Source organism: Pavona decussata, unplaced genomic scaffold (assembly GCF_977016875.1).
Source record: "Pavona decussata unplaced genomic scaffold, jaPavDecu1.1 SCAFFOLD_28, whole genome shotgun sequence".
In the NCBI taxonomy this organism is placed as follows: domain Eukaryota; kingdom Metazoa; phylum Cnidaria; class Anthozoa; order Scleractinia; family Agariciidae; genus Pavona; species Pavona decussata.
Genome location: NW_028145451.1, coordinates 507165 through 530000, shown reverse-complemented (window position 1 = coordinate 530000; position 22836 = coordinate 507165). Strand labels below are relative to the sequence as shown.

The 22836-nt window shown below is 38.0% G+C and overlaps 1 protein-coding gene across 1 annotated transcript; it reads right to left on the bottom strand.

The window, feature by feature from the left end:
• Positions 1-7068: 7068 nt before the first annotated feature.
• On the bottom strand, positions 7069-12303 carry LOC146484952 (adenosine receptor A3-like). Its single transcript, XM_085103822.1, has one exon. The coding sequence runs from the start codon at positions 11305-11307 to the stop codon at positions 10279-10281; it is 1029 nt and encodes a 342-aa protein (XP_084959948.1). The 5' UTR covers positions 11308-12303; the 3' UTR covers positions 7069-10278.
• Positions 12304-22836: the final 10533 nt, after the last annotated feature.

The window sequence follows — 22836 nt, the reverse complement described above, 5'->3', positions numbered from 1 at the left end:
AAGGACGCTGTCTTGCAATTTGCATCAATTTTTGTTTTTCTGGTTATATTTTCATCCCGTCAAACCTTCGTTAAGGTTAATTTTATTTGCTCCAGGCTAGTAAAATAAGATTAAGTGTCGTCCACCCTTACTGCGATCCACTTGATTTCACATTTCACACTTGATTTCCTTTTTAGTTGGTGAAAAGGGTTTGCTACGCTACGCATGCGTCAAAGCCACTGAATTTTTTTTTTCTAGATTCTTTATTTTCGCTCTACTACAACCCCGAAACCAATTTAGCTCGGCTCGGAATTATAGAAGGTGAGCGAATGAAACAAAACAAAACAAAAAGAAAAAAACAAAACAAAACAAAAAACAAAAAACAAACAAACAAACACAAGGATTATTTTAAAGAAATATATTTTTTAAATATTTCGAAACGCATGGCTTTTCTCTTCAGACTATTTCAGTTTCTGAAATCAGTTGAAAAAATATATTTCCTAACCGTGAAGTCAGACTTGCTCGGGGTATGCTCGTTACGTTCATGAAAGATATTTGGAAGACACTCAGTGATAAAATTTTGAGCAAGCTAACGACAACCTCTCAAGTATAGCCCACTTTGAAAATGAGTGATGGCCTGGGTCGAGAGTAACTGCCCAAGTGATTGTGGGATTGTTTGGGGGGACGCAAAAATGCGAGGATAATAGCCAACGTCCCCCCAAACCTTCCCACAATCGCTTGGGCAGCTACTCTCGACCCAGGCCATCACTCTTTTTCAAAGTGGGCTGTTCGTTCTTTTCGTGCTTATGCTTATGTTGCAGTTTTCACTAATGAGAACGGGGACGACATATGCACAAGCACAAGGCAGTGAGTCATCCGTTTCGTCCGCCATCTTGCTTAACATATAGGGGAGCTGGTATCGAGAATTCCGTCCTGAAATGGTTTTTTGCGCGTGCGTCTGTCCTTATGCTTATGTAGCTAACTACAGTTGAACCTCCCGTAAGCGACCACCAATAATGTCAAGGATATGTGGTCGCTTACGGGAGGTGGTCGCTTACCAGAGGTCAGACAACAGGGGGTCTAAATTTCGGGTTATTTACATATGGTAATTGCGGAGACCTTACCCTTTTGCCAGTACTTATCGAAACCCAAAGTAATAACTTTTCTTTAGACTGCCTGATTTAGGAGCAAACAGTAAACGGCATTTTTGCAATGTTACATTTTGAGCGTAAAACATCTACAACTTTTGCGTTTGTTTGTTACATAATCCAGTTGACGTTCTTTATCGCCACAATTTTTCTGTTGAGTAATACAAGGTTGAGAGAGTCATCACCGGTCTGATGCACGTACATACATGCTATTTACAAGATAAAAGAGTTTCTTTCGTACAAGGGATTCAACCTGATTAAAGTTTATTTTAGTGTACACAATAGTGCATGTGTATGTTATCAATTGTTTCAATGCTAAGCTATTTCGGGAGACACCTCCGGTAGCTCCGGCTGTGAGATTCCGCTGAAATGATGTGGGCCAATATGTTAAAGCGACAATGATTTGCAATTTCCGCCCGTGAGAGATCACCAGCAGATTATGTGTCGAGTGGTCGCCTACGGGAGGTTAAAAACAATTGAAAATTTTAACAATCATCTCTAAAAGTGGTCGCTTACGAGAGGTGGTCGCTTACGAGAGGTGGTCGCCTACGAGAGGTTCTATCTATAGTGATTTGACTTGAAAACTTTTGGTGTTTTGGAAAAGTGGTCGCTAATGAGAGGTGGTCGCTTACGAGAGGTGGTCGCAAAGGGAGGTTCGACTGTAGTGTTATCACTTGCTTAACTTTATGCTTGGCTCATGCTTAATATGTTGATGTCCTAGTGTAAACTGGGCTTTAGGGGTTAGTTTAGGTACTATCTAAAATGCGTGACGTGTCAGCTTCAGTCAGTTTTGTCAGTCTATTAGCTACCGCTGCAGAGATGTAAGGCGTCTTTTACTGACAAATAATTATGGCTACACCTACGTCTTGCCACCGGGGGTAGCGCGCTTCTTGAAACTCTTGCCTAATTTCAGACCAAAATATATGTAATTTTTCCTAACCTATTTCAGACACAACCTTCTTGTCGATTGCATACCATCCAAATTCTCCAAATGATCATGTTAACCCGCTAGAAACATACAAGAAGCTAAATTGGTTCAAAGACCGATATGAATATGTTAAACACGTGAGTACGACTTCGTTAGGCCTTCCAACTCCATATTACTCGTGAAAACTATAACCAATTCCAGACCAGCCTCACTATATTCAGCCAAAAGTGCTCAATATCTATGCACTACTTCAACTGATTTCAAAACGTACCTTTGCTAGAATGGACACCGTTTGTGTAGTTTCAAACCACCCAAAATACAGTATGTGTTAAACCCGTAGTTAACTGCTTGCCTATGGTTGAAACGCCGGAACACGAATGCTTCTTTTACTGGCAAACTGCACCTGCATTTCACATGTCATTCCTTTCATTTACTCCAATTGGTTTCTGCATTAATTCGCTCTAATTGCTTTCAGATAGCGCCTCACAAATAAAATTTTCAAAGCGGCAAATTTTATTTTAAAACATCTCTTCTAGTGAAGACTTTACCTGATAATATATATCGCGAAATTTACTCTTCATGCAAACGTCGTCTTTAAGACAACATTTAATTTCAATCATTTAAGTTTAAGTGGGTGGCTCCCTAAGTTCCTCATAACCCAAATTCATGGTTCAAAAATAGGTTTGCTTCAAATTTTGCATGTGAATTACACTTTGTCCGGTTACTCTAAGAAATACAATTGTCGTTTTAGCCTTAAACGCTGTCTGAAATAACTGGCTATGGCGGGCGGGCGGCGGGAGTTGTTCCTCTGTTTCCAGCGGGGTCCCTTCGTTGGCAAAAATTGAGTTTTTTGAGGTGAAAAAATAAATGCAAAATTTTAACAATTTTGATAACTTCCCACAACACTAAAAAACTTGCTCCAAGGCCAAATACTACGATTCCTGGGTAATAATATAAGCACAAGACTTCCTTATATTATTATATTATTTATATTTTTACAGAATTGTTTCAAGTAGTAAAAACAGCACTTGAACGTTTTACCAACCAACCTTCACAGCTTGTAAAAAAAAAAAGTAGGAAAAATGGGTGCACAAAAATGCATGTAAACCAATAGTGAGACATCCTACAGCAGTGCCCTTGTGGGTTATGAAAAGACAAAGACTTCTTATCATTAAATAAAATAGTGCGGCCAGATGGTTTCAAGACTCTGACGCTGCTTCCAATTACTAGCATTTCTCAATTATGCAAAATAGGAGCTTCAACCTTTGCATGAACCTCACAAGGAAGTGCGACTTGAAAAACGCTCTTCAAGATTAAGAAAAACACCGACATAGTTTCACAATACAGTACACTGCAATTTTAAGTTGGTGCTCAGGTGAATAGCTTGATGACTCCTCTCCGAGACCGTGAGGAATATTAGATTAGATGGAATCTGATTACCAAAAGCCAAACTTGTTTGCGGCGCTTCAAAAAACCTTAGAAGCAAAATACAAACTCGCTTCGCTTTGAGATGAAAAAATTTGGCCATTGTTCATGGCCGCTTTCTATTTAAAAGTACAAAACTTAAGATAATAACTGAAAAATGATGAGGGAACAATAAGGAATTTAAAGCTCTACCAAAGATGATGGCTTCGGTTTGAGATGAAAAAAATATTTTTTATTCGGTTCCAAGGTAGATTTGAACCCAAGCCCTCTTCCCCGGAGGGCATGTAGCATAATACTGCCCCACACATGCTTGTCTACCTTCACAGTGAGTAATTTTTGTATTTAATGATTGTTTCTGGTGCCTGACTATCTGGTACCCGTGGCGCAACGATTTTAACAGCTAATTACTTTGGGCCGCCAAAGAAGAATACGCAAATGAACACGGAACACCCTCAGGCGTTTCTCCATCCTATCTTCTCCTTTTATTTTGCGCGAAATCCCTGTTTCAAAACCAATTTTTCGGTAAAATGGAAAGGGGGTTTTGTAGCTCCAAACCAGCCAAAGTAGCGTATTTTCTTTAGCCGTAAATGACAGTTCGCTTATGGTTAAGACACAAAGACAATCAGGCGTCTTTTACTGACAAATAATAATAGCTACACCTGCATCTTGCCACCGGGGGTAGCGCCTTTCTTCAAACTCTTGCCGAATTTCAGACCAAGATATGTGATTATTCCTAACCTATTTAAGACACGACCTTCTTTTCGATTGCACACCATCCAAATTCTCTAAATGATCATGTTAACCCGCTAGAAACATACAAGAAGTTAAACTGGTTCAAAGACCGATATGAATATGTCAAACATGTGAGTAGGACTTCGTTAGGCCTCCCAACTCCATTTAACTCGTGAAAACTATAACCAATGCCAGACTAGCCTCACCTTATTCAGCAAAAAGTGGTCAAAATCTATGCACTACTTCACACTAAAAAGGCCTCCGAGGTCAAAAGCGCCCTTAAATTTAAACAAGACTTATCTTTGTTAATCACAAATTTATAGAAGAGGTTGTATTTAGGTGCGTCATACATGGAAAGTATTAATATCTTCTTTTCAATTCACCACGAGGGTCGTTTTTCATTACGAAGGTATTACGTATTAGGAATTAATTTAAATATAAAAGCGCTGACTCGGAGATATTAAGCTTAACGGGATTTTTAAACACTTTAAAACATCTCTTCAAATGAAGACCTTACCTGATAATATATATTGCGAAATTTGGCTCTGCACGCAAACGTCGTCTTTAAGTCGACATTTAATTTCAATCATATAAGTTTAAGTGGGTGGCTCCCTAAGTAACCCAATTAAATTGCGCCTTCATTCAGTGTGGTCAGTTACAACACCCCATTTATCCTACCGTCCCATGCACCTACTCCGTACTTCTTCTTATGTGGATTTTTTTACGGATACAATGTAATTTCATTTTATATAAATATACACACACTTTTTTATTCAGTTCTTCTTTTATTTTTATTTTATTTCCTTCTTTTTTTTTGTATCTTAATTTATTATTATTATTATTATTATTATTATTATTATTATCATTATCATTATCATTATCATTATCATTATCATTATCATTATTATTATTATTATTATTATTATTATTATTATTATTATTATTATTATTATTATTATTATTATTATTTTTGTTCCAGGTTTTATCGACGGGCAACCTATTTGCCTAAAAATGCCATCGAATGAGATTTCATTTATTCAAACTCAACTCTTTTAGCAACTCCGACATCAAACGTTTTCTTCATTCTTGATAATGATGTTTGAAACATCGAAACGTCGAACAGCGTTACTTTTAATTTTTCTGATTTCATGATTTCTCGGATCACGATCGGTTATACGTTTGCGGGACAATCATTTATAGTATGATATATCAAAAAATAAAACTTCTTAGAGAAAAAAATTGTTCCTTGATCCTGTCATATCGTATCAAACAAAAAGGTTTCGTTTTCAGGATCGAAAATTTATATTGAAATACAGCTTTCGATTCGTCTCGGAATCTTTGTCAACTTGTTTTATTCACAAGGCAATTTTCTTTCGTTTACAGACCTTCTTTTCTTTATTACGATGTATTTATTTGAACAATTGTTAACCCGAGTACAGCTGGAGATTTTGCTTGCTAGGCTGGAGAGCTGGAGATTGGGTCTGAAAGGTGGAGTCTCCAGCCGAAAGCCGAAATCACTGAGGCGAGTTTTTTACCAAGATTGTAACGTTGTTGAAAACATACGTAACTGAAGTTGTTAATTGTAGCGGCATTTCATCCGAAGGTTTACCTGAGCGTTATTCTTCCTCCTGTCATTATTTTCTTCTTTATCCGTTATCATTGAATCTCAGTCTTAGCTTGATTATTCAGTTATCTAAAAATTGCTTATCATTCTCTAATACATTCAGGAATAAAGATTATAACACATTGGATTTCTTTGCTGGACACATATCTTATAACAATAATGGAACCTCTTCTAAATCACTGACCAAAGCGGATAAACTCTTATCGCGCAAAGGGTGTCCGCATTTAGGGAAATTTGGAATAAGTTTATTTTGTCCTTCTTGATAAGTCACTCTCAACGATCACCTTTGAAGAAAAACAAAAAGCCTAGAAAGAGCTCGCTTTCACAAGAGTAGCCGAAATAGTTAGACGCCATGTCATGGCGGAAACAAACCACTCAAACTTGTCCTTTAAGCCCCGTCTATACACGAGCAATTTTTATTGGCAACTGTATGTGGCAATTTTTATTTGCCCGTGTAGATGGCTCGACAAATATTTGTTGTTAATTTGCGTCAGTAATAATTTCGCACAGCGGAGATGTCCATGGAAAGGCAAAAAGCAAGATGGCGCCATGCTGGATGCGCAAATGTTAGGGACTGTAGAGACTGGGTTCTACTGATGACGTTGAAAAAATTGTCACATTTCATGTGGCATCTCGCCTACACTGACAATTTTTTTATGTGGCAATTTTTATTTGCCACATAAAAACTAACACGACAGCTTTTCAGCAAATGCAGTTGTCACATAAAAATAGGTCATTTCTCATCATCTACACGGGCAAATAAAAATTGCCATATAAAAATTGCTCGTGTAGACGGGGCTTATACTTTTTTAAGGTGCTCTTTCCTGCGGTGTGAACGGGTTTTCGATTTTTGGCCTACATCATAAATTTAATCCTCGGATAAAGGAGATGCGGGGTTGGGATGCTAGTCCATCACGGGTTCAATCCAGCGGAAGAAGACACACAGCATTTTCATAGGACTCGCTGATGGTTAACCAGTTACCTTTATCTTCCCGGATGGAGAGACTCAAAAGGCAATTTTAATTAATTTTAAAGTTTCTTGCATGAAAAAAGTAAAATAACAACACAGAAGGGTCTGACAAGATGTTGAAGTGTTGAAAGTTTAATAAGGACATGTCTCTGACAGATGACAGTAAGAAAATCAGTCTATCGACAGTTAAATTACTTTTTGACATTCCCTGATAAGGGATGGTATGTTTTAAATAAATCCACCTCACGTTGACGGTTTAACTTCCTATTTTTATAAGGACATTTTTCTGACAGATGACAGTAAGAAAATCAGTCTATCGACAGTTAAATTACTTTTTGACATTCCCTGATAAGGAATGACATGTTTTAAATCAATCCATCTCACGATGACCGTTTAACTTCTTACAGCTAGCTTCGACGATTAACCCAACAAAACTTCCTGTTGCATGGTCGACTGTTAATTTTAAGGCCTCTTTGCAACTGCTGAAAGTTAAGCTGTGGATTGAATAGCTTGGAGTGATTAACTCTCCATCTTCACTCTCCATCTATCTGAGTGATGTCCGACTCGGGGCTGTTCTTTTATGGTTTATAAAATAAATATGAATCATATTAGTAAACTATTCAATTATTTATCTGGCGCCTGAGTTCTTTGATTTGAATAAATTTGGCTTAATTAAAAAAGATGAATTACCCATGCTCTCGAGTTTTTTCTTTAATCTGTATCTCTGCTATGTGATTCAATTTTGTTGAAAACAAAGCACCTTCAGTTCGGTCTGAGATGATTACGGTCACAAAAAAACATTAATCCTTTTTTTTTTTTAATCTTGGTAGGCCCAGCAACCAAGATAAAGAAGGAGCACTCAACGGTTGATTTCGGCGAACATCTGTTCGAAAGATCTAAATTTCCTCAGTGAGTTTTCGGACGTACTTTTGACGAAGACCTAGTGTTTTCTTTGGTGAATGTGATCCCAGAGTTCTGTAATATGGAACTTTATATTTCTCTCTCTCTTTTTTTTTAGGAGGGCCGAAATCACCCTTTGAACGGCTAAAGAAAGCCAACTAGGGCTTTGTGAAAGCCAACGGCAGCTCGGAAATTTGGAGATAGTAAGATTCTGTTTGCTAAAACGTTTTGCTCTTAAAAGGTCCGAACAGGATCAAGTCTCCCATTGATAACAGTATTTTGTCTCGATTCAGTAAATGCTGAAGGGATCACCTTAACTGAAATAAATAAAAGTATCTGTTCCGTTCTCAATCTGTTCTGTTCTGTAGACCAAACTGTGCTAGCTTGTTCTAATTACCTTTGGAAAAGACTCTTAAGCCATTGCTGGGGAAACAGAAAAAGGTGTTTTAATAGGGGCTCCCAGCGATTCATTTCGGTAAAAGGTTTTAAAGCGCGTGAATAATTATTGTTTTCTTTGATGTTTTGTTGCCTGAAACCTTAAGTAGAAAATTGGGAAAATTGTTTTGCTTCGTAGGGACGAAAAATATTGTTTATAGCAGGAACGCAAGGATTTTCGGAAAGCCATGCAACAGCGCTATCAGCCTGTGAATTCGGGAAAATCAGATTAAGAATCGGAACAGATGAAACCCTGTTAGCAACAAGCATACGCAAATATTAATTTCGAAGGCACGAAAACGATCTTGGAATATAGAAAACGCACTTCTGAAGGGTTATTAAATATTCTTATGGGTACCCCCAGTTTTAGTATTGTGCTTAAATTTTCACCGTTGCCGGGGTGCCCGTGATAAAACCTTTGACTGAGGCTGAGGCAATTAAGCTTTTTAAGGCTTTTAAACCAAAGACTTAAAGATAATTTTGCTAAACAAAACGAAAATCACCACAACCCCCACCCCCTCCCCCTAGAATCACCTGAGGATTAGATTTGAAATTTTGCAAATCCGACTACTCAGCACAGAAAGTAAAAGTCAATAGATTGATGTCAATAGCTGTCTCTTATTAGTAACCGATAATGCTTCATAGACCTTTGTCATGGTAATTGTAAATTTGATGAAGGCCAGGAATGAAACTCCTTGACACTGCTTTAATGAACACCTTAAGATCTTTACCAAGGCCAACACGTTTGAGAGTCATGTACTAGTTCCATAAATTCAGATAAGTTAACAGACGTTAAATTCCCCTTCGGTCATAGAAACGTCTGTAAAATTCCTAGAATTTTAATTACAGCCAGATACTGCTTCAATGAACACCTTAAGACTTTAACCAAGGCCAACATGTTTGAGAGTCATGGACTAGTTCCATAAATTCAGATAATTTTACAGACGTTAAATTTCCCTTCGGTCATAGAAACGTCTATAAAATTCCTATAAAATTACAGCCATTTCTTCGTTATTTATAAAAGACTCTCAAACTCGGCCTTTTTACTAATTTTAAGGTGGTCTTCATGGCAGTGTTCATGGATTTTGATACCTGCCTACATAAAATTTTAAAATTATCGCGGTGATGAAGGAACCTCGAAGTCAATGCTGGTCTCGGTTGCATGCAAGGACCCCGAAGGATCTGACAATGCAATATATTAACTATATATGAACCCTGAGGCCTGCGTGGGAAATGACAAACCTAACAGGTGAATGAGTCGTTCGATGATAAGAAAAATTGCTTTGAAGCACAAATTAGAATTCGAAACTTCAATGAGCTCTAACAGTTAAATATTCCAGAGACCAATATACGTTAGATAGCGCAATTCTCGATTACGTCAACAAAGTTCAGTCAATTTTTCCTTAAATTATGCGATGCTAAAAGGAAATTAAGATTTTTTATTTTCAATTTGTGTCCTATTGCTATTCAGTGGCGATCCCAAATGTCCAGCAATAAAGCGTACTGAGAAGGGCATTGAGCTAGACGCGTTTATCTGTTGGTGCTATACTGCCTGTATTTGTTCTTTTTGTACTGTATATTGAGATAGCAAAAAGGGACTTTACTTTCTTTTGTTTTAGATTAAAAGAGAACCTTGCCTTTGCTTGGATTGGAAGTGTCAATTTCTCATTTTGATTTTAATTAGTCTGCACAGTTCCACAGTAATGAGCCATGATTTTTAATAAACTTGACAACCAATGCAAGTCCCTCTAAGAAAATTAAACGAAGAGTTCTATTAAACCACTAATAAAAGTTTCCCTTAAAATTCTTCAGGTATATAAAAGCTACAATTAACCCATAGTTTCTTTGAGATTTGGCGACGGGGCAGATATTGAAATGCAAAACGACATCGTTAACGTTTGGAGGCTTTTCAACAATACTTAACATTCTCCGTATCCTTAAAGACACTGAAATAACTCTCTTGTAGCAAAAAGATTATGTCAGTTGAGTTCAAGTAGAGCACTATGGAGTATTTTGGAAAATTAAAATCTATTTCTTTTAAATCGGATGTCAATGACATTAGAGTACAGCCGAAGGCTGAAGATTATCGATTCTCTGTGGACGTTGACTGTTGTTTTCAGCGTTCTGTCTTGTTCTTTTACTGACGATCCGTTCCCTTCTCAACACTCTTTGTGCGTAATCTGAGTTGCGCCACTGGAGTGAATGTCATCATGCTTTGCTCGTTTTGTCCAGGGGTAATTGCTGTTGTGTTGCGTTTGACCACCGCCCAAACGGCTTGCTTGATCTCCCTCATTCTCCAACAGTATATAATTGGGTTCATCGAGCTGTTAATGCAGACTACCGTCGAAAAGATATCTATTGCAACCTTCACTTGAACTGTGAACCCGTATTTCAGTTTGGTAATCATGACTATTGAGTACGGCACGTAACACACGAATGAGAGCATAAACACAATAACCATCGTGAAAGTAGATCGCTGGTATTTTTTCATGTTTAACTCAATTTGCTCTCCCGGATAGACGGATACTCGGCGCTGCGAATTTATTTCCCGCTCATGTCGTTTCACGATCTTATAAATCTTGATGTATGCCACCGATGTTATCGCGATGGAAAACAGTTCGCTTGTAATAACTATTCCACCGAAGGCATTTTTCTGCAGAAAATAAAGAGATGTCACGGCAAATCCTATCACCCAGAAAGAACCCGCGGCAGACAGAATTCGCCTCTTTGTGATGACCTCTTTGTATCGCAGATGCAAGTGCAATGCCAGAAATCGCTCAATGGCTATTGCGGTCAGAGTGAGCAACGAAACGGCAGTCGTGGCGTAACCAAACACGATGTTAACGAACCGCGCGTAACACGACATTTCGGCCGCTCTGAAGATCTCTGTAAGTTTGTGGGCCACGAAGCTCGTTTGAACAATTAGGCCGACTTGGAGATCCGCAAAGGCCAGCGTAGAAAGTAGTACATTCGAAGGAGATCGATTCAGCTGTGTTTTCCATATCGCAAACAACACAAGGACATTCCCTATGATAGCTGGTACAGCGAAGACCGCGTTAAGAATACAAGTCATTACATTAGATATGTAAACAAGCTGCGTTTCTTCCATACTGAAGTCCATTGCTTTCACAAAAACACAGGCCTTTTCATGGCGACTTTCTTCCATTTTAGACTCGTGAAACCACTAATGGCGCCGTATCACGATACAGTAATAGAAATGCCGCAAAGTGGACGAGGATTAACCCTTGTCTATCAGCAATCCTTACGGTCTGGTGGCTTTATTTGAGATTCAGTGGAAACCAATTTTTTCCCGTCCGAAACTGATGAAAGCCTTCCTGATTGGATTGTAGGCAAGTACGAATGACGTCTTCACCAATTTCACCAGCCGCGGGAAAATTTTGTTATTAACCACGGGCGTCCTTCAGCCAAAGAGTTTTCTCCAGACCACCACAAATGGGATTATATTGTCGTCGTCGAAGCTCACGGTTTATAAAAGATCCACATAAATATTCATGGCATTCAAATATACCGATTGGGTGTTATCTTGTTGGTTGAGATTGATTAGATATTCTTCACATTAGACATCTACGTCGGTCAATTCGTTTACACAGGCGGTCACCGCGACGGAGAAGTATTCTAAAAACTAAACAATTTGAATCGATATTTTGGTAGCTATTTCCCTATTCAAACGGAGCGCTCTCTTGTACAAAACCAGGTGTTAAATGATTAAAATCCTTAAATATCGCATGACATGAGCAGTCAGGTATTATGCGAGATTTAGCAGTTTTCTGGGATAACGTTTATCAGCGACGACAGGGCTTTTTGCCGACGTCAAAATCGTTTCAGCGAATATTTTGTTATTCCATTTGCAGGAAAAGGACAAAAACAAGTTCCGTAAGCAGACTTTTAAAGCGGTCATTTAATCTGACTTTTCACGTCATTTCAAAAATTGAATTTTATTCTAAATTTTTAAGTATTTAATGAGGAAACAAGAACCGCGTTTTTAAAAATGTTTAAGGTTAAAGGAGGAAGGTACTTGGCCAAAGGGGAAAAAAAGAAATTTGATATTTTTTTGCTTTGCGTTTTTGATCAGTGCTTTTTGCGCGAGTTGGCGAAATAATTTTAAACAGTTCAAAATCCTTTTGACAATTAGGCCTCAATATATTCTGCAAAATAAACAGAGGATGAAATTTAATGAAAGATGACTCGCGGTGTATTTATAATAATGCTGATGATGGTAGAACATGTTATTAGATAGGAAAATAAAAGCAATGCACCGTCAAAAATGAAATGAAATGAAATTTTAAAGTCGTTCTAGAATGCCTTACAAAATAGGGGAAATTTTAAATCACACTAAATTCTCAATAACTTCGGCTCAAATCTGCTGCTGTGACAACAAGAATGATTGCCTATTGCGTAGGTTCAATTAAGATCAGAAAATTCACCATATTTTCCTGCAGGTGCCGAAATAAAATCCATTAGCTGGTGTTCATATTATGAATATGACTTTTGTTTGGGTGAAAAATTCGGGTTTGCATATGAACACGGGCACCCAACGACATGTTTGTGCCGTTAAAAGGGATCTTTTTGTGCGCCAACACAACTGGATCTGTTCGGATATTTTTGCTGAGATTTCAAGCCGTGGCAAATTATACGGAGCAGATCCGTGAGCCACAAATTTACGAGCTGTCGCTGGCTTTCCGAAAATCATATCTTGCAGTTATTTCATCTAGTCCCCTCGAAAATAAAAGGAATCGATTTTACCATGTTTCTTAAGTTTTAGGTGAGAAACATCAAAGAAAACGCTATTTTTAATTTACAATTCAATCCGAATTAGTGCGGCTAGTTAAGCCTTCCTTACAGAAATCCACCGAAATGAACCGGCACTGGGTACCCTTGATCAGTAGAAGCATAAACGAATAAGGTTTTCAAACTAAGAGCCAAATGTACCAAAGCTTTATATGATTTAATAAAATCTTTAAGTTCTTATTTTCAGTTGACGTAAACCTTAATAATCATTAAAACTTGCGACTCAGTGAAATCTCAGAATATTGTTTTCGTTTCTCAAAAACTGTTCAATTTCAGTTAAATTCGTAACATAAACTCGTCCGGTTCTTTTGAAGTGTTTTTTTTTTCTCAAAATGATTAGGAAAATTTTCGTAAAGTCTCGCAAAACTAATAACAGCCCATTAGCCTTGCTTCTGTCAAGTGGGTGTTAGTGATAATAATGTGGCATAAGCCTGCATGTCTTTATAAAGTAAATTTGGCAATGCTTCAGTTGTCAACTTTCGGTTGCGCATGCTCAGTTAGAGGTTACTGCGACTGGCCTGACACTCACATATGAAGAAAGATAGGATAACAAAATGCAAAAACGATACAATGCTGTAAATTAAAAAAAGATGATAATGGCTTTACAGCATTTTCATTATTAAACTCATAAAATGCAGCCTTCTGTTTCTAACTTTTTTTTTTAACAAACTGCTCTTCTGATTGCAAATCTTACAGATATTTCCGTGAAAAGAAAAATCGTAGAAAAATGCCTTTCATTACAGAGCTAATAAAAGACTATTAGTGCTGTTTAAGTGGAGCAGGCCGTTAGCAATAAAGTGTGGTATTATTTGCGAGCTTTTCGGCGTGATGACATTGCTCAATGTTTTCCGTATAACAAAACGAACGGCTTCTGATTGAAAAAATCTTGGAAATATTTCCGCGCAAAAAAAAGATTTAAATTAAGAAAAACCTCCTACTTCTACAAAAGGAATCAGTCGAATTTCGGAAGTAATTACAGTGCTAATAAAAGGCTATTAGCGTTGTTTAAGCGGAGCAGGCATTAGCAGTAAAGTGTTTTAGTTGTCAAGCGAAAATTTTCAGAAAAGTTACTACAACTGAACGCATGATAACTGCCTACAAGAAAGAAATAGCCCTGAACAAATGGTATTACTGGTGGCAATTTGCTAAACTCGTAAAATCCAGTGTCAAAGAATGATCAACACATCGCTTCTCCTAACAGTATGCAGTATTAAGGCGTAGGTGGGAGCGTGACTAAGAAAGAAAATGTCGATGTCGATAATAATGTACTATCAACGGCCGGTGTTTACGTTCGTGTATTTTTTTTTTATGATAAACGATAGCTAAAATTCTTTCAAAGTATTGTAAATGAAGAGATTTCAAAAATGCTAGTGTTGAAAAGGGCTAAATAACATCTCTGTTGTATCGAATATATCTGAGCAACTTATAAGAATTGTATCTGCGCTTGTTGGACTAGCCTGCCGTTGGGGTTTTGTGCCTTTTTTCACTGCTTTCTGAACGCTCATATATTAATATTGTGAAACTCGCGCACGTGCCCAAATCCCCACGGAAACCGGCTGGCTGCGTAGGCTATTGTTGGAGTTGTATGCCGGCCATTTACCTTCCAAAAGTAAATGATATCTTACTGTTTGCACGGTTATTCAGCTGGACTGATTTACTCCGACTTTTTCCCGGTATTTTTTTTCCGAAGGCGGGAAATCATCAAACGCGTGCGACTGAAAAACGATACAAAGGCAGGGCCCTGTTTACACTCGTTACACTCGGCGTTTTTAAAAACATCTTGGCTGCGATGGCTTTGATGCTTCACGTTATATCCTGAGTATGCACGGTAGCTGACTTTTAAGGAACACTGATCGAAAAAGGAGCAAAAAATAAAAAGAAGATGAAAATTTTGTACCTAATTTGGATGAAAACGAAAAATTATCAAGACGTTTCAGTAATTTAAATTCACCATTTTAAGTTATTCAAACAGCAATAGCTGCATTTAATATCTTTAGCAGGTGCTTAAGTAAAAGTCATTAGCCGATTTGCGTAAGAAAAGGCTTTTGCTCAAGAGAATCGAATTAAAGAACTTAAAATTGTCACGTTAGTGATTTTCGGCCGAATGAAAGATCCTTTCGTATTATCAGTTGAAAGACTTAAGATGAACAGCAACGCTTTACTTCTATATGTTCTTATTTTTATTATAAGTAAAAACGGCTTCATGCATGAATCACACAAGACGATGGTCTAATTTTCAACGGCTGTAGTTCTATATTACAATATAATGTGGTTAAAATTCCCAGAGAGTAGTGTTTTCCTATGAAAACATTTTCGCAAACAGCTTTAGTTCCATATTATAATCCCATGTGGTTGAAAACGATAGAGACGTTTTTCTACCAAAAAATCTTTGCAAAATATGCTTGAGAGAAATTCTACATTTCTTAAACTTCCTCTCTATACCATTATCATTGTTTGTGTCGGGGAGGTTCCTATTTTCATTTTAACTGAAACTCTAATGAGCAATATGATCTCTCTGTAAAAAAACTTTTAAATTTCGGATAATTTAATGTCACGTATAAAATTGGGAGGTCCCTCAAATATTGGCAATGCGATTTCCCATTTGGGAAAGCTAAGTGTTCAATCCCCATATTAAATATTTACAAACTCTTATGATAAAAAAATATTCAAAACAATTCATTATAACTTCAGATAAGATCACTGAGCTAAAAGAAGCCTTTTAGCATTGTTAAATGTGGAGTAGGCGTCCGTCATACAGTACAGTATTAGAGTTAATTTGCAAAGGTCCTGGCAGTGTTCCCCTGTGACACTTATCAAGCATTGTCAGTTCAAGTCACTGGAACTGAAAGGAACTGACAACATTCTACAAGAACAAAAATCACAGTAAAATTAAGATAGTGACATCGCCAGTGGAATGGACTAAACTTCTAAATTGTAGCTTTCAGTTTTTAGGAATGATTAACATACAACTTCTTCTTACCGTATCAGAGCACTGCCAAGCAGTAGTTTACGGAGAATACAGGAAAATCATCAGTACGATATTGCTATCATATTTTTCCAGCATCATGAGTTCTCGTCCTTTCAGTTGAGTAACTAATAGCTAACATCTCTTGACAAGCGCATTGATAATATTTATGGGGCTAACTTACATACAAATTGGTTAAATTAACAAAAGCCTTGCTGTTTGAAACTAGTGGTTCTTACACACGACAGACGAGCAACTCCGATTGACAGGATTTTGTTGAACCCTTCCACTTAACCCTTTTAACCCCGAAGAAAATGCTGCATGTTTCTAAATTGGTAACTATGAACTGGGAAACCACATGTGATACAACATTTAAAAGTTATTTTCTGGGGGTATGCTTCAAATTACACCAGCAGAGATGAAACCAGGGAACAGATTAATTTGAGAAGTGTCCAAAACTAAAAGAGAAAAACGTTCAACATTTTCCTATTCCTTGTACATATTGGATATGCCCGTAATGTTTCTTTTCCTTATGTTCTCAAGAACTGGGTTTTGCTGGAGCAGCAATTAGTCCCTTATTTTTCTTAGAAACAGTAAAGCGAGCGAAACACGCGGGCGCGCGCGCGCGAAAATTTGTCTCTCGCGAGGAGGCGCGACGCCGACGTTAGTTCCCGCCAAAATCTCTTCGCTAAAGTCGTTTGAAAGGAAAAAACAACAGGAATTTTCTACCGTAAAAAGCCACTTTTCAAATTTCCAGAATGTTCACTCAGCTAACAGGAACCTATCCTATTGGCAAAGTTCTTCACGTAGTCTATGTTGAGTAAGCGTGAATGTTATATAATTTCTGATAGTTTACTTTCTTCACTTGTAAAACTGTAATTTTAGATAATTTCATCTGATAATTACGGTAAATTACCTCCTGATGAAAAATCATGGAGATATGTCTGTTTTTTCGAAATTCTGGGAATGGTAAAAGTAGCCATTAACGTTGTTTATGCTGTACAGGCTACAGGCGTTTGCGGAATAATGTAAATTTTAGAATTAATAATTTACGTAAGGTTTTCAATTGTCAGTAGACAGTTCGTTAAATGTTAATGCACCGGCAATCACGCACATTCAGAAATGGCGAGAAAACAACATAGAAAATAGCCTACCGCGGCATAAAATGAAAATAAAAATAGTATAACCAGAGACAACTTACTGAAGTTATAAAATTTAATCTCAGTATCCAAGCCGAGATGAGCAACATCTAACCTCTCCTATGCTTTGGGTATCAATTTATTTATGTTATCAAATAAATTATTAGAACTACCCTCATTTCTTACTTTTTCAACGCCGATGTCCATTCTTGCACATGCTTTTACTACTAACTAGAAGTTATCATAGATTAGTACGTGAGTTCGAGTTGTTGATTGTCTTGTTCTTTGCTATATCGGGATGGACCAAACTAAACCATCGAAATACTGATCGTAGTGTTGATGGAAGCGTGTAATAACACAGATATAGCGTCGGCGTCATACGTGGATTGAGTTTGTTGCTGATCCGTGTCCTTATTCCGAGAGGTTTTTCTCAAGATTCTCCGGTTTTCCCCGCCCCTCAAAAACCAACATTTCCAAATTCAAATTCGATCTGGAGAGTGTCCCTAATTAGTGCTCTGCACTAAATGCATTTCAAATAATATTAAGCTTGGGTTTGAGCCAAGTTAATGCAGCGAGTGAGGCAAGAAATTGGGTTTGCATAAATACTGACTGAGGTCCTCAAGATAAAAATTGCTACGGGACATTTTTCAGTAAAAGTAGATCTCACTCAGTTTAAGAAATATCGCAGCCTTTGTAACCGTCAAGCAAAACACGTAGGTGTTGAACACCTGCTGTTCTTTCGAATAAGAAATGAGCTTCAGAAAAGTAATATCTTTAGAATTTCCTCCATTTGCTAAGCTTACGCGAGTGAAATTGAGTTGTCGAAATACTATTGGCTGAGGGTCTTATATGAGAATTGTTCTTCAATAAAAGCTCTTGAGTTCTGCCTGTAACTGAATGAGTCAAGATCTGCAATAAACGCTACATTCCTTAAAGAAGATCTGGTCCACTTGATGTAAGAAAGATCTCGGAAGCTAACAGGGTAACTCACCCTCAGCCGTGGAGCCAAATCCCCAAAAGCCCCTGTTACCAAATCCACTAAACATTTTACGGAAGCAAGTCTGAACATAGGTCCTCTTCAGACTGAGTGACCGGGCCATACCAGGGCCCTGTGCCCGAGCACTGAAAAGAACGTTGCACAGACTCCTTGTTGTTAAAAAAGCAATCGTTTTCTCGTTCGTCCATTTAGCGCCAGCCATTTTGTTTACTGTATCACGGGGGAAAAGCTCGGGAACTGACAAAAAACCGTTCAGGGCCCAGTTGTTCGAAGTCGGATTAAGCTAATCCTGGATTAACTAGAACTTAATTTGATTCGAGTTTAATACCTAATCAATAAAGATTCTTTTAAACGATTCTTGTCCTTCAGTATTGACCTAGACCTCTGTTTACCTTTAGCTTGATGAAGACCTTGATAAAGTTCTAATCGTGGATTAGCGTTAATAGGCTTTCGAAAAACACGTCCACCAAGCTTTTTATCAAGCTGGCCCAACACAAATAACTGAACTGTTTTCTGTGAAAGCGACAAAGTATGACTCTCGACGATCCAAACAACTGGTACTGGACAGACCCAAAAAGGAAATAGGCAGACTTTCTCTTCGACACAGAGGAACTATGATCTGGAAGTCACTCCCTAGCAGCGTTAAAGACTACGATAATGTCACTACGTTCAAAAATCGTCTAAAGCAACTCTCCAAATTTATTAACAATTTCACCTTTGAAAAGGAGAGCTCACTGATCACAAATAAATCACACCACTTCTATTATTATTGACGCTAATACGCATTTACTCAATCTAGTTCATTTTTTTTACTTTATTTTTATCTTTTTTCTTTCTCTTTACTCGTACATTGTACATATTTGGTCTTTTATATATAATATTTTTTCTCTTTTATTAGTTGTAATTATTGTAAATTAGTAACGCAGGTCCACATCAGCCAACGGCTCCCAGTCTTTTTAACCTGCGAGATCAAATAAAGTATGTATGTATGTATGTATGTATGTATGTATGTATGTATGTATGTATGTATGTATGTATGTATGTATGTATGTATGTATGTATGTATGTATGTATCAGTTAGGTAGTACCCGTGGCACGGTGCCAAGATTTTTGCTCGGGCAAAAATAAATCTATGTTCAGACTAGTGCCCGTAGCCGAGAACCGGACCCAGGGCCAGAGTCACAAAGCCTTCCTAAGATGTATCCCAAGTGTTGTTCCTCGACAAAAGTCCGTATTGTTTGACTAACAATAGTTTGAGAATAATGTATTATTCAGTAAGTGACACAGGCATACTCAGGAAAAATCCGAGTGCTCCTATCAGGAGTCGAACCGATTCAGTTGTGCGGATGCTCTACCACTGAGCTACGGGAGACTCGTGGGAGCTAAGGCCCATTAGTATAAATCTACTAGTGTTCTATCACGAATGCCGTTCTCTGATTGGCTACACTACTCGCTATCTATTCTGTGATAGATAGTGAGTAGCGGTTTTCAACAAAATGGCGGCCGCTTCGTCGCGTTTTTGAAGTGTCTGCGATGAGGATATAGATAATTTACTTGTTTAGTTTTGAACGACTAGTAGATTTATACTAAAACAATTAGATTATTCGCTCTCGATTTCTATGCGTGATAGCTGATTCGGGCTGCGCCCTCATCAGCTATCACGCGATAGAAATCTCGAGCTCATAATCTAATTGTTAATTAAACTAGATTCATGGGACAAACACCTGCATACTGCTAGGTAGCTCAGTGGTAGAGCGTCCGAACTAGTAATCGGAAGGTCTTAGGTTCGAGTCCTAATAGGAGCACTCGGATTTTTTTCCGAGTATGCCTGTGTCACTTACTGAATAATACATCATTCTCATTTATTCACCAGGCTTAAAATATTCCATCACATTTAATTCCATCAACAATAGTTAACAATACTTAAGATATATGTTAACTTGGGTAGGCCTTGTGAATCTGGGCCCTGGACACCATGCGTCCCTATGATAAAGTAAACAAAAAGGCGAGGAAACGACTGTTGCAGGGCACCAGGGAATCTGAAAAATGTTCATTTCAGTGCCCGGGTATATGCGTGGCACAGGGCCACTGGCATCTAGTGTAAACAGGGCCTAATAGCGATCTTGCCAGTAATTTTGTGAAAGCTACACGGAATTGATACCAGCTAAATTAAAAACGTCACCACATCTAAAACTTTTCTGAGCATGCAAAATGTGAATTGTTGTTCTGCATGTTGTAAGAAGTAGCACGTATGCGGTGCACGAGAGTAAATACTGGTGGCAAAGGATAAATGGAAAACGAAAATAGTACTGGTATACGTAGGAGCTAGTGACAGCTCTAATCAGGAAAAAATAGAAACGAAGACAATAAGCAAGGCTGGCACTACGACGTAAAACTGAAAAACTTAACGCGATAACGACATGATAGAGTCCAAACTGAAAGCCCGAAAAGCAAACTCTGGAGAGCTGTTTCGACCTGGTTGGATCTCGTCAACAGAGTGTATGCCAGTGAGAAATGGTCGCCTGTGAACAGGCTCCCAAGTGGCCCGGGTATAGGGCGAAAAGAAAAATCGGCGAGCTGGGCGAGCGGAGCGCGATATAGGGGCGAGCTCGATTTTTGTCTTCACCCTATATCCCACTTCTTGGGAGCCTGTTCATAGACTAAGGAAGTAAAAGACAGTTGTCTATAAACTCACACGTGGTGTTGACCTCAGATGGTCTCAAATGCAAATGCTTGCCAATTGGCCATTTCCACAACGCGTGACTATGACTCAACAAGCAAAGAATCTGAAACATCGTGTCGTTATCGCGATAAAGAAAGTGTGGATAGGCAAAACTATCGTAACACTGAAAACATAGGCAATACCAAGTGAAAATATATATCCAATATATATTTTAGGGGGCGTTCGATTGACCTTATTCCGGAATAGGAATACATACAATCTGATAACAAGAAATCCCTCATAAGAGGTTTTAAGAGTTACTGAAGTGCAACTTACATTCATTTGGCTCTTAAATTACCATCATCAGCGAAAGGTTACAGAAATCTCTTCCCAAATTTACTTTAAAATATAAATCTAACAGCTATTCCACTTATTCTTATTCCGGAATGCAACCTTAGTGTCTATACAAGGGTGTCTATATGTATATCTTAGAGACCACACCTGGGAAACTAGTGGCAAAGAGCCCGGGGTGTGCCGCCGTTTTGGTCGGAAAATGGGTATTGACCTCAACCATTTTGGTCTGCAATTCTGGGTATAGTCTCCCTCGCAGCCGTTTTTAGTGTCGTCACGCAACGCTCCTCCACTAAAAACGGCTGCGAGGGAGACAAGCCTGGGTATAGACTTTGGAAACCAGGTACGAAGACAAATTAAGAAAATTATATATTTTGGTTTGAAATAGGATCATGGTTTGGAGAGCGGGGTGGCATATGATTACAAAAATACTCCCAGGCGGTCGTAGCCCAGATCGCTGTACATTCTTTTTAGGTGAAAAATCGGAAAATTCTAAGTTCTATATTTTTTCTAGTTTTTATTAGAACTCTACAAAACTTCATATTTTTGCTAAATTATTCTTGGTAAATCTATTCGTGACCTGGTTTTCTGAATTGTGCCATTTTCTTATATTTCTTTTCGCAAAACGCGCGCTTTTCAAGGAAGTGTCCGTATATTGCCAGTACACCTTGTCATAGTGTAGAGCCGATATAACTTAAGAATGATACCCCAAGATGATAAGCTGACAAAAATAGTCTAATTAATAGCGACACTTCCTCGGTATGAGTACTTCCGCATACGCCACAATATTTCGCAACATTGAGCGGATCTGCGTTACGGAAATTGCGATAACTGCGGCGAACCAATACTACTGTAGCTTCGCAGGGCACACGTAAAGGTATTTAAATTTCTTTGCGGTTTGTTTATACACTTAGTCGTATCAATGAAATTTGACCACGTAAAGCTAGGGCGATAGAGCAGAGAGAATTTTATGTGCTTACTGTAGTATCAGTGGTGAATATATATCAGACCGTATCTGTAATCAACTGAAGAAAAGAATCTAGTGCAGTTGGTTACTCTTGTCATGTGCTTTGTTTAAATACAAATTCGAATCCAGAAGCGTTCCAAAATTGATGCCTATTTACAGTTATATTCAATTTATCATCATGAAACAGCTTCGTCATGTTGAAGCGTAAAAATTTCTCGGCCCCAGACAACTCAATTTCATTTCGTTACTTGTAACGCGATGGTCATGGTCATGTGTCACAACTCTGTTGCGAGAGAGGTTGGACCAAAATTTGCCTAACGTAAGGACGCCTTTAGCTGAAAACCTCGAATCTAACTCCGGACGAAAGTTGGTGCAAGGAAACAATCGCATTCCTCTTAAAAGAATTTTCATACTACATTACCCTAAACAAAATACAAATGCGCAGAAACGACATTCTACAACTAACCGTGGAATATCTTTTCCTCATCAGCATTAACGGTATACAAAAAGCTAAATTATCAACAACGATAGACGCTGCTGTGTGAAAACGACAGTGTTAAAAGTATTATGTAATGCTTAAAATATAGACGGCGACACACCACTTTTGACTTCCATAGTAAACAATCAGTGACCGGCATAACGTCAAACGCTACACCCACTCTTGACGTCATAAGGCGAAGTGACGAGGCAGTTTGGTGCAAATCGGTTCAGAATATTAATATTAATCTATTTTAAATTGTCCAGACTTTAATTAGAAATTAGTAATCCTCGACAGAATGCGATATCATTTTTGTTCGATATACAC

Excerpts from the sequence above, each read along its gene's own strand:
- LOC146484952 (XM_085103822.1), bottom strand. The coding sequence starts at position 11,307 with ATGGAAGAAAGTCGCCATGAAAAGGCCTGTGTTTTTGTGAAAGCAATG.